Raw genomic sequence first — 13209 nt, 5'->3', positions numbered from 1 at the left:
TTTTGGTCGCTGAATCCGAATTTGACGTTTTCGACCAAATCCCCATGGTGCATTTGCCGGTAAAGCCGGAATTCTGCCAATGCGTCCCACTGTCCCATCATGTCCCCACTTTTCCGACTACATGAACCTTAATTTTGGTCGGAATAGACAATTAGTCATGATCAAAGTTCTGGGTGGGTATAATACCAACAAAATTGATCTCAAGAATTGATGCGAGATTGTATGAAAGAAAGAGGTCAGAGGAGGTTAAATGTTGCTCTTGTGTATTTTTGGTCGCTGAATCAAAGTTCAATCCGCCTTGTGAATTTTCCGGGAAACTCAAAAAAATCACGTTTTTGCCCGCTTTTCCGGCAATATGAAGCTTGATTTTTGTCGAAACGGAAAATTGGTTATCTACGAAGTTCTGGCTGAGTAAAATTCCAACAAAATTGTGGGGGGGGGGGGGAAATTGGAAACAAAGAAGCGAATCAGACTAAGTTGGTTGACTAAATCATCAAAAGAAATGGTTCACACGCATCGCCAGGTCACTACCAGTGGATTGAGAAACTGCAAAGATCGATGAACAGGTTGTTTTTGAGAGCAGAAAAAAACTACCAGTTTTTTAATTTTTTCAAATTTATTTGAACAAAAAATGAAGTAACGAAAACTAGGTGGCAGAAAAGGCGAGCACATAATACTAACGAAAATAAGTTACACATTGGTATTAATTAAACTAAGATTGGTAGGTACGTTAATCAATAAAAGAAAGATGATAACAATTAAACAATTTTCATACTTGAACACTTGGTGAAAAGACAGTTTGTATTAAAAATCATGATCGTCCTAGTTGAAGTATAGCTTGATCCGTAGCATTTGAGGGGCTATATAAAGTGAATCTTAAAGAAATAGGGAGGGAAAAATTCATGTAAAAAACAAACAGCCGTGAATATTCCCGCGAATTTCCATTACCGGTGCTCAACTTCCACGAGAAACTTTAATTCCCGAGAGTAAATAACATTCTGCACAGTTGGAAACGTGGAATGGTTTCTTCCACGGATAATAAGGAATATCGTGGCGCAGTTTTCGCGTGGATTAGACAGATATCCACAAAACTACTCGTGGAATATGGAATGTTCGTGATTGTAGAAGTGAGCAGGGTATGATTCCAAACTATGTTTGACGTCATTTACCGCAAAATTAGAGAGACAATATATTTGTAGCCACGCTAATCTACAGGTTTGACGTTTTAAGCTGTTGTTTTCTCTCTTTTTCATACCTTATAATCAAAAACATCTATTTTTTGGCAATTTACCAAAAAATATACCCAAAAAAATGAAACAGAGGGAGAGAGAAAAAAATGAAGAAGAATTGAAGGGGCTTGGGGGACAAGGCGCATAAGTGCAGTTTTTGAAAAAATTGAGAAATTAATGATTTTTAGTAAAATTAGTCTTAATGCATAATTTGTGAAAAATTCGTTTCCGAACTCCAATGTCTAAGCATCTAAAAGTCAGTTCGAACTTTCTTCCGGGTCATAAGGATCCGTGTAATTTCGAAACTCCAAACACGTATTTCTCGAGATAGCAAAAACTGCACTTATGCGCCCATTCCTCCAAGCTCCTTAATTGAAAGCAGTACATGGCGAGAGCACATATTAGATTGGCGACTTCATAGAATCGAATTTTGCGGGGAACTAAAATGTATCTTCTTACCGTTCGAAAATGATTGCAAGCAAACACCAGCACCCTTCTTTACGCGAGAGATTGCCGTTTTTTTTACCAATAATTTTTACTTTTTCTAGCTATCACTACGTTTTTTGGTAAAGTTCACTGACGAGTTTCTCATATGTGATACTCTGAGATAGTTGGAAAAAGTTCAAATTATTGGTAAAACAATACACAGCTATAACGAAATACTCTCGGCTGTTTTTTTATTTATTTTTTCTTTTTGCTACGCCAGCCGGCGAAAGGAACAGTCTAAATTCTCAATCGGTTGATCACAGCTAAAAATGAGGGCAACCATAGATAATGGGCTAGAACTAAAATTTTTCACCTATATCTCTCTCCTAAAAGAAAGAATGACAATAAATGACTCTTTAATAAAATCGAAAAGCGACGAAATATGTTAGGTACCTGGTACATACGCAAAAAAAACGTAAAAAATTCAGTAATCAGTCGATCAACTTAAAGGGATTTTCTAATTTTCTTGCGCTAAAAAACTGATATGAAGAAGAATGACAATATAACGTAAGACTATTTAAAAAATTAAAGGTTTTGCCCTGAAGGTTTCCTCCTGTTTCCGATGTAGACTTTAGCCATCTCATTAAAAGTTGGAATTAAACTTAATTTCAACACAGTTCAACAATTGATTGAATAAAACTAAAATCTGAGTGGACACGCAGCCTATCAAAACCGAGCCCGGCTATGGGAAAATTCTTTCAGCGACGTCATCGGTATCTTAGAACAGCAGCAAGACAAGCATAGGAACACCATGGATAGCCCAAGAGGTGAGATGAACAGCAAATTTGACTGAAAAACCACACGAAAGGTATATATGAAATTTCTGAAGTGACACAATTTTAATGACGTTTGAACGCAAAGGAATCAGGGCCAAAATGGCTCATCTCAGGGCGTAAACCCTTTAGCCGGCTATGAGGGCAACCGGAAGACTTGTGAAATACTTTTAAAAAAAAAAAACAAATCAAAGCTAGGTGCTAGACGCATCCATGAATCATTATTTCCAGAAGAACCGAGTCAGAGCTTATAAACTATAATACTGATTTTAAAAACTATTAGTCTGAAAAAGATGAATTTTCCAATCATCCCGATCATTTTTGAAGAGAAATACGTCAGCTGAAAAGATCATTTTAACCTTATCGAAGAATGAATCATTCAATCTAAAAAGTACGAGGAAAAATTTTGAAGTAGAGACATGATGCTTAGTAAGAAAAATAAAAATAAAGAGATAGGAATACAAATATTTTAAACGAATCAGAGATCTAAAACAGCAAATCCCATTCAACGATCATTTTGTTGCCAATGACCATGTATTTAGACGTGACCGAACGATTGGAGCCCAGTTATGCGAGATAAAACATAACTAAATAATTGTATTGAAATCCACTGACTGGCCGCGAATAGCTTCTTTTGGCTGCGCTGTTGTGAGTTTTGAGTTTTTGGCGAACGAAAAGCAATCATTTTAATGATAGATTCATTAACCCTTAGCTGTTGAAGTCGGGTCAAATTGACCCTAGGCTTGCTTAAAACACGAGTCCCCTGGGTTGTAGGGACCGGTAAATACGAGCCTTAAATTTAGCTCAGCAAATACATCCTGAACAATAATCAGATATCAAATAGGAGAGATAAATAATTCGAGTGCAAACAGAGCCGAAGATAGAATAGACGTATTCGGGCCTCGTTTTTAACTTTTCTCCCGAAACACATCTGACAGCGTAGAACGGAGCATTGAAAGTTCACGCCTCGCGCCATCGCGCCTTCAATTTTGCAGATACAACACGGACATCCATCGAGTACGAATAGTTGTATCTCTGCGCCGTCATCATCGCGCATATATTCGCTCGCTCTTTTTCCATGTTTTGTAGGTTCCGTAAATCTTATTCGGAGTAATACTTGGAGGGCTAAGTGAGCAACACAGCGGATGACTAAAGGGACATAAACAAGCCTAGGTTTTTAAATTTCCTCGAATCTAAGTGATACCTAATTGCCAGCATGATGCGAATCATTGCAAGTACACGGCTCGTGCCATCGTGCCTTCAATTTTGTAGATACAACACGGACATCCATCAAATGCGAATAATTGTATCTCTGCGCCGTCATCATCGCGCATATATTCTCTCGCTCTATTTCCATGTTTTGTAGGTTCCGTAAATCTTATTCGGAGTAATACTTGGAGGACTATGTGAGCAACACAGCGGATGATTGAAGGGACATTAACAAGCCTAGGTTTTTAAATTTCCTCGAATCTAGATGATACCTAATTGGCAGCATGATGCGAATCATTGCAAGTACACGCCTCGCGCCAGCGCGCCTTCAATTTTTCAGACACAACACGGACATCCATCGAGTACGATTAGTTGTATCTCTGCGCCGTCATCAACGCGCCTCCTTTCCCGTGTTCTCTTTCCACACTATGTTTGTTCCAGTTTTTCTTATTTGTATTCGTACTGGAGCTTCAAAGGTTGTGTGAAGAACACAGCAGTAAATAGGAGAGACGTATAATCGGGCCTCGTCTTTTTCTTTTTCTACGGAATCTGAGCGACACCTCATTGCCATGATAAAATGGAGCTGCGGAGCATCGCAAATTCACAGCTCGCGCCATCGCGCCTTCAATTCTGCAGATACAGCACGGACATCGATCAAGCACGAATAGTTGTATCTCTGCGCCGTCGTCAACACGCGTCCCTTCCCGTGCTATATTTCCGTATTGTGTTAGTTCTGTTTTTATTATTTGTAGTGGTGCTTCAAGGGCTACGTGAGCAACACAGTGAAAAAAATGTGTAAAAAATGTGCACTTGCAAATAAAAATATACTATATTATTAGTATGTATTATATTACATATTATTATTATTATATATTATACAGTCGAAGATGGGAAAGACGTAATCCAACCTTCTTTTTTAACTTTTCTTCCGAATCTCACTAGCAGCATAGAACAGAACCATTGCGAGTTCACGCCTCACAATTCACGCCATTGTGGACCTGTCCTGTCAAGTGGACCTTTTCAAAAGGAGTTGGGGAGTTTCTATGATTTTCCTGAGATTCGGGGAAAATCTCAATTTGTCAACCTTTAAAATACGACGGGAAAAAAGGACTAACCCAAAGGATAAGAAAAAGTTAGACCATTTTTCATAAATCTTTCAGAGAGCAGTATGTAAACAAATTTTCACATACTAGTTCCTTCAGAGGCAGATAGAAGCGATTTTGCACGTTGGCAACACTGTTTCTCTTCCATTAAAATCCATTAAAAATATCGATTTTAGGCGATGCTTCGCCAAGGATCGATTGTTTTACATCCATTTAAATGCAGGAAAAGCAGTCCTGACAACTTTCAAGAATCGCCACAGCTCTCTTCGGAAGCAGATCAGTGTAAGGCACTGATAATAGAATAACAAAATGCAATTCTTCACTTACCCAGTAATCATTCACAGCCACAGAAACGTAATTTTTCAATAGAAAGGAGAGGGACTACTTCAGCTTTTTGAACCTTTGCTGTGTTTTACGCCACAATTCCTGTTTCTTCTCCTCCTTAGGATCCAACAACTTCGTCGGCGCAGAGCCCTCTGCCCCCAACCCAGCTTTAGCGGGACGCTGCTGTATCAGAATCTGGAACAAGGGTACAAAACATGTCAATTTTATTGCGGTCTTTAGAGCTTACGTAACAAGTAAATTAAGGAAAAATCGACAAAGCAACAGAGTATTGTGGTACAGACATACATAATGAACGGTGCCATTTTCCTCTTTGAAGCAAACAAATTTGGATGGAACGATGGAACGCCTTAAAACGCGCTTGACTATTTGGATTACATTTTGCGCCAAGGAACCACAATCTCTGGCCCATTTTAGAAACAACAAACATGCCATTAGTTTCCCCTTGCATATATGCGCTTTCATGGGAGAGCCAGAGATAGTGGTTCCTTATTGCAGAATGTAATCCATTTGTCGTATCCTGGACGAAGGAACGTAACTCAATTCCAAGGTTGCCAAATGGATTTGAACGATTAATTTTTTACGAAATAGTACCTGTGCAATTTTGGCACGAATTTTGTTGATTATTTCATGAGATCTGAGGAGAAATCAGTGAAATTTTTCGTTGGAGACGCCTAGGATTCACCGGAAAACAATTCAATTTATGAGGGGAAATTTGGCAATACTGATATGCAATTACATCCTTTCATGAGTAAAACGACGAGTGAGCCGTGCTTAATTTCCTTGATGTTACCCAACCAAGTTTCCATGACATTTCTTTGAAAGTTCTAAGAACAGTTCCTTCAAAAAAATGTATTCTCCTCGTCTTTAAAAGTTTCTTCCAGTTTTTTTAAACTAGTCTACATTACAAAGGCTAACAAAGAATTACATTACAGCGCGACTCTCCGTTATAATCAGATAATTTCCGGATTTACGGGTCGGAATGAGAAAAAAAAGAGGCAAAATACGGCGGATTTTTGGTGGGAAATTCTTGAGGGGCTTTCCATTGGTTCGGCTGCAAAGGATGTACTTATTTGCACATTCTGAGCAACACCCCTATAGGAAACATATTCCAGAGGCCCTGCACTACGTAACTATCTAAGCAATGTGATCAAGAGAGGCAGACAGTTGCGAGATTAACTCTAGTTTTCGCCTGGTGATGATATGCAATGATGTGCAACTTATTGAACAAAAAATCAGAATTGCACTGGGGAAAAAAAACGCATTGGATCTAGAGTCCAGACTCTTAAATTATCGACAAGAAAAAATACTCTTGATTCAATCGGACTTAAGCTTAAATCAAGAATCCAGCCTCTTAATTTGAGCGGATTTCCTTTTGATGTAAGCTTAAATCTGATTGAATCAAGAGTATTTTTTCTTGTCAATGTTTTCAAGAGTCTGGACTCTAGATCCAATGTGTTTTTTTCCCAGTATGGCCTATGATGACTGATGAATGTTGGAATGAGCACTTTCTTACGCGAGATTTAACAAATTAGTTTCGGATGGCTATAGAAATTGCTCATCTCTCTGTTCATCAGTCATCATTGGGCGAATTTGAGCATTGACTTTCGACAGCGACTTCTATACTGTAGGGAGGACAACAGTACGGGGTCTCAAAAAGGCATTGTCTCTTATCACTCCAAAACTTAAACGCCATTTCTGCAGAGAATGACTCGATTTCGCTCTTGAAAATGTGTGCAAAGGTGTTGCGGGTATGTGATCCATTTCAATGTCACCGATACCTCAAATGCCCCGCCGCAAAGTCCTGCTAATGCTTGGAGAGATTAAAAAGGATAATCCTGAATTATGTCCTTAATTTATAGGGCAATGTTGACTCTCCCGCCTTCTCGGAAAACTCCCGTCTTTGCTGTCACTACCCGGAACCGATGGATTTTCTCGGCACATCTCCAAAGCCTTTGAAATGGCAATTCATTCGACATTAGCTTGATCGCGGATGAACACCGTTAAGGACATTTTAAGAGTAAGAAATGTTAGAGAGTTAGCACAAAAACTCGAAAGCCCAGAAAATGCCTTAATAAATTCACATGCGGCCCCGAAATGACCTTTTAAGGGGAAAATTCTGAACTAAGGAAGAGTCCGGATGAAATCTACTTTTCCGAGAAATCTCAATAGGGAAACATACAGGCACGTGCAGATGCGAAGTTACTGTTCGAACTTTAAAGAACCATTAAGAAGGTTCCTGGAAGAGTGTTCGCGGATTTTTTCGTTCTAGTTTCCGGCGCTTAAAAGCATGGAGAAACAGGAACTGTTGCACTCCCAAAGCATAAAAAAATTGTCGAGCCCGTTAAAATTAACGAGCAAAGTCTCCATGTGGCAGAGACTTGTGTTTTAAGCTCAGCTGGAAACCCGTCATGATCGTTGTTAGAATTATAGACTTCCTTCTTGTCCGACATTCTAAGTTTCATCCCTATACTGCCTTGCGAAGTAAGAACGTCGTAAGTACCATCAGGCGTTGCCAAATTTCCTTCGAAAAATCACGAATTTTCAGGAAAATTTGTGAAAATTTCTCCTCAGATTTTCCCAGGGTTTTGTTCGCAATTTGATCTAAAAAGTTTGAAATTTTTTTTTTTTTTTTTAAAAAAAAACTTTATTGGATAAAGTACATATTGTCACCACTACCACATTACATTTACAGGGTATCTATTTACATGTGTTAATTATGGATATTAAATGATATAAATAGATAATAATAGCGAACTCCTTGAAAATTTCAGGGAGAAATATTAAAAAATTTCTTCAAAAATATATATTTTCCAAGAAGAAATTTGGCAACATTCGCTTATACGATTATTCGCTTATACAATGCTTATACGATGTTTTTACTCAGCACGGCAGTATATTCCCTCGACTCTTTGGGTAAATTTTTGCCAGAAATTCTCATTCGGACGAAATTATTGATTTTCAACGATCTACCAGAGATAACTTTGCGGCCCAATTTCTAAAGAAGGGACGCTCCGCGATACTCAGGACCTTAATCTTAATTCGAAAATTAGGAGACCGCAAGTTTACCTAGAGCATGATTCATACATTAAAAACTCGATTCCCAAAACCAAAATTGAGGACTCTTCATCAAGGGTTGTTCAGGGACTTCCGAAAAATTCTTCCAGTATGCTTCCGGGGATAGGCAACAAATTTTAAAGGCTTCAAAAAATGCGGTGAGAAATAGAAATTCCCTTTTTACACAGCTTTATGTGCTACTTCTTTGTTCTCTACTAATTAAGTATCAAAACTCAAACAGATATAAAAAAGGACGAAATTTTACAATTTGAAAGTTTTACTTATTTAAAACTCACTTTTCTACATAGTAAGGGCTAGAAAAACAGAGCTGAGGTCTCAGTCGAAGAAGAACAAGAAGTGAACAAAAAATAAGGAGATGAGGTAGTGGAGGAAGTTTCAGTACTGAAAAAATAGAGGGACACATTTTCGAATCCGCCGCTACGAATGAACCGAGCGACGTAAAATTCGAGGAATTCCAAGGACAGTAGTGCAATTTCCCGGCATCGAAATTTATTCAAGAACGTGGAAATTCGACAATAAATACAAGCGCATGAAAGGCGTTAAGAACCGTGGATCATTGCTCGCCGATTGCCGAAAAATCATGGAAATCGGCCCGGTAGATCTCCAGAAATAACCTCGCTCCTCTGACGTAACAGCGTATCTCGATTTTCGCAAGAACCCCAGAAAGCACGGATTTATATTTGAACCAGGGCTCACGTGGAGATTGAAATACGTGCTTACGTCAAAAGAGCGACGATAACTCGGGGGGAAAATGTAAATTCTCGGAGTCAGACTGGCTTGTAGTATTAAGAGAAAAAAGGCGTGCATCTTGCGGAATAAAAGCAATCAAAAAATGGCAATAAAAAGGCCACGAAGCTGACCCAGACGCTATGCGGCGTCTTTCCTTAATCCTCGGAGAACGGCGGTCATAAACCGCGTATCCACCATGTGTATGCTATGCGGATACGCGTTTTTCTCCGGCGGAAAGACGTCCGCGAGACGAACGCGTGAGTCAGAGCCGGCTTTTAAGCCGGCGATCTACCTCGCTTAGGAAAAACGTCGTATGAGCCTTTAGACGTTGCCAAATTTGTTTCGATAAAACACGAATTATCTGGGAAACTTGACCGTGTTTTTTCTCCATTTTTTAAGAAAATTTTGTTCAGAATTTAATCTGTAGTACCTGAAAATCTTAGAGAGAAATGTTCATAAGTTTTGTCGGAATTAAGTATTTGATTAGGGGAAATTTGGCAACTTTCAAATGTTCATACGGCGTTTTTCCTTAAGACTGCGTTGATGTCGACAGAGCCGGAGGAGGAAAACGAGGGAAAGAATGCTCGAGTTGAGTTTCCGAAAAAAAACCGGTGTCTGGTTTTGGCGAGTGCAGAAATTAGCGACACAAACGATCGGAATCCCATGCAAGACCGGTTTCGATTCCTCGCGGCCGATAGGTGCAAAATTAAAGACTGGGTGCAGATTCTTTCCGAGCCCGGATTTCGGGACCCAAGGCCCGGGGTGCGCTCACTCGCCCCGCGGTTGCGCGATTTTGCAGATTGCAATTTTTCTCCTCCCCCCCCCCCCCCCCCTCCATACCGTCGTACTAAAGAAAACAGCCGTATGAACATTGGAGGGTTTCCGGATTCCGAGTGATCAAAACTTCATTTTTGAGGAAATTAAAGGGTATTTTTTCTTGAAGTTTTCGACTATGTTGCGAGGAGAATCCTCTGAAAAATTGGAAGAAAAATATTTACGATGGAGAATTTGCATGCAATTTTTTTATTGCCTCGTGTGAAAGTGCTTAAAGAGCTGATTTCACAGTATTTTTTATGGTTTTTTCCTGAAATGGGAAATAATTTAAAAATAGTTTTAAAAGAGAGAAAATGCACGGCCTCGTGACGTTATCTGGCGGCATTTCCCATTTAAACACACGCATTTTAGCAGATTAGATCATTTTGTCATATCTTCTCCAATAATTGTTCAATTCATGAACCAAGGGTATCCTCGTGTTCAGTTCACTCAGTAGTTTCCACTTAAACACGAAATTCATCAAATTTCAGACAACTGCAAATTCTCTATTCGTTTATATCAAAGGGAATTCGGCAACGTCTGAAGGCTCATACGGCGTTCTTCCTCAGCATGGCAGCGTGCGAGAGAGGTTTTGCATTATTAAAACGCAATCTTTCAAGTAAAGATCAAGACATGCATAGAAGGTTACTTTAGCAGATTTGTCCGGAACCATAGCCTAGCTGCAAATCACGCTGCCTAATTTTCTATCATTTCGGTGGCCGAAGTGCAAAACCACGTATCTCCGTTTAGGACGTTGCCAGTTACACGATCAAATTGAGCCATCAAATTGAAGCTCTGATTGGTGGAAAAAGACCTGAGGTGAGGATGCGACCAATGAGAGGCCCAATTTGATGGCTCAATTTGATCGTGTTACTGGACCTTTCCCTGCCGTACTTTATTCCTTCTCGGGAATACTAGGTAAGGTAATTTCAAAAAAACTTCTTTGATTTTTTTTCCCTGTCAGCAGAATATTCTGTATAAATTTCACGCTGTACAGTTATAGGTTCTTTCTCCTCGAAAAAAATAAAATAGAGTCAGTAATTTTGAAACACAACAATGAACTTATGTAGTTTCGCATTTTGGTCATTGCTGTTGTGTTTTTTAGCAGAGAGCTAAACAACATATCGCCTAGAAACTTTCTACAAATTTTCTATTGATTATACAGAATATAAACTAAAAATTTCGAGGCGAAGTGTCGCTTAGTTCTCTGTAAAACGTAAAACGCAAACTGTGCGTAAGGAGTATACTTTAGACACTTTTTACACACCCGACGTAATTTTTGTACAATTTTCCTGATAAATTGTCTACGCGGTAGGCAATATCTCTTGGGTGCAACAGACTTATCGAACCAAGTTCAGCAGCAAAGAATTCAGCCACATCAAAACGGAGGTGAGAAAAAGAGGTGTCAGGTTTTATCCCTCCAAATATACGACTCGATGTTACATAAACCCTCATCCCTAAATTAACACTCAAAATACTTTTCCTTGACTTGGAATTTTGAAAGGCAGAAAATGTGCAAGTCGCATACATTTTCTTCCATCCAAAATTCCAAGTCGTTGAACTAAAAAAATACCTCCAACTCGTTTAATCTAAAAATGTGGTCCGATTTATTTTGAGTCATATAAGTACTCTACCGTGCACTGTATAAAAAAGTCGTATGAACACCTCAATGTTGCGAAATCTTCCCCTCAGAAACATACATTTTGAAGGGAAGTTGTGAATACTTTTCTTTGAAATTTTGCACAGCCTGTGATGAATTGATGACTGTGATTGATAATTGCTGATGAAATTCTCTGCTGAATCGGGAGAAATATATCCACAAGCCCCCTTAAAAGTTCGTATTTTGTCGAAGGAGATTTGGCACGTCTGAGGGCACATACGGCATTTTTCCTGAGTTTAGCATTATTACGTAATAGACTTAGGGAGGAGGGAGCTTGATCGTCATGGCCGGATTTACCTACTTGCCGCCCATGGGCCGCCTGTATTTTGCCGCCCACTTCTCTTTCATTTTGAAACATCAAAAAAACCATCAAATGAACGTACCGGAGGGAGAAGGGTGCATAAGACGCGTTCACTCGTGTTGGACACATTTTTTGCGTAAGCCCTGTCAACACTATTAGCAAAAGTTCACGGAACTTCGCGCGAAAGTTCAGTTCCGTAAACCTATCTCTGTGGGGACGAGGCCTTTCATTTGTAAGAAATTGACTAAAAAATTAAGAAAGAACAAACATAAATGTGGTTTAATAATTTTAACTTCCGCCGCCGCGCCGCGCTGACCACACTGTGTTTGGCGCAATGCGTGAAGTATTCATGTAGTCTTGTAGGCGCTGTGCGTTTCACGCCGCGCCGACCGCTGTTGACCGTACTGTATTTGACGCAATGCGTGAAGTATTCATGCAGTCTCGTAGGCGCTAATAAGTGTTACATGCCGACCGCCGCGTCGAGGGCTTCTCCTTTTCATCTCAAGTCCTCGTCATCATATCTCTTTGCGCCGCGCCGCTCCAGGCCAAATTACGTGTTTGGTTTCTCTCTCAACTAGACAAATGAAAGGCGCTGTCTCTTGTAAGTAAAAAAGTGTACATTGTAAGTGTAAATTAAAGGTGCGCAGTCTTTTGTATCAATGCTAAGTGAAACTGCCACCATAAAAGTTTGTAACAACCCGCAAAAAGAGTAGATTCCGCTTCGTAAAAGCGTAAATCACTCCATAAGAAGAGAAGATTTCGCTACATATTCCAGCCATAATTTCTTCATTTTTAAATTCCCCTTTCCTTGATATTTCCCTGACTATTTTTGCTTTTCCCCGACTCCAAAACTTCCAAATGCCTTGAATTTCCCTAACCTTGGAACAAAATTACTATTTTTCTATAAATACGATGACTTTCGCTAAACTTTGGACAAAATTTCCTTGTTTGGAGATCGAATCATGGGAAAAGGCGTTCGGTGGCTGGGTGAAAGATGACAATATGACAAGCCTTAAAAATGACCGCAGAAAGTGTAAACAGTTGGAGGATAAGTGATATGTTTCAGGATTAGTAGCTGTATCAGAAATTCCCTGACTTTTCCCACGAATTCCCTGACTCATCTCACAAATTCCCTGACTTTCTCCACGAATTCCCTGACTTTTCCCACAAATTCCCTAACTTTTCCCACGAATTCCCTGACTTATCTCACAAATTCCCTGACTTTCTCCACGAATTCCTTGACTTTTCCCACGAATTCCCTGACTTTTCCCACGAATTCCCTGACTCATCTCACAAATTCCCTGACTTTTCCCACAAATCCCTTAACTTTTTCCACGAATGCCCTGATATTTTCCACGAACTCCCTGACATTCCCCGACATTCCCTGATTTTCCCTTTTTTCCAGACCGCCAGCAAACCTGCCATTCATGTCACTCGGGGTTTTCCGGTGCAATATTGACTCCGACACAGAATTTCACTTCAAAAT

The 13209-nt window shown here is 39.6% G+C and overlaps 1 protein-coding gene across 2 annotated transcripts in view; it reads right to left on the bottom strand.

The window, feature by feature from the left end:
- Nucleotides 1–596: 596 nt before the first annotated feature.
- The window catches only part of LOC109037984 (angiogenic factor with G patch and FHA domains 1), a 60402-nt gene continuing 47789 nt past the window's right edge, over nt 597–13209 (bottom strand). For both annotated transcript variants that reach the window (XM_019052883.2, XM_019052882.2), the window contains exons 9-10: nt 5128–5319; nt 597–2504 (exon numbers count right to left, since the gene is read on the bottom strand). In XM_019052883.2, coding sequence (XP_018908428.2) covers nt 5182–5319 — 138 coding nt within the window. In that variant the 3' untranslated portion in view covers nt 597–2504; nt 5128–5181. The remainder of the gene's footprint in view (nt 2505–5127; nt 5320–13209) is intronic.

Source organism: Bemisia tabaci, chromosome 8, assembly GCF_918797505.1.
Source record: "Bemisia tabaci chromosome 8, PGI_BMITA_v3".
In the NCBI taxonomy this organism is placed as follows: Eukaryota; Metazoa; Arthropoda; class Insecta; order Hemiptera; family Aleyrodidae; genus Bemisia; species Bemisia tabaci.
This window is presented reverse-complemented; position numbering and strand designations above follow the sequence as displayed.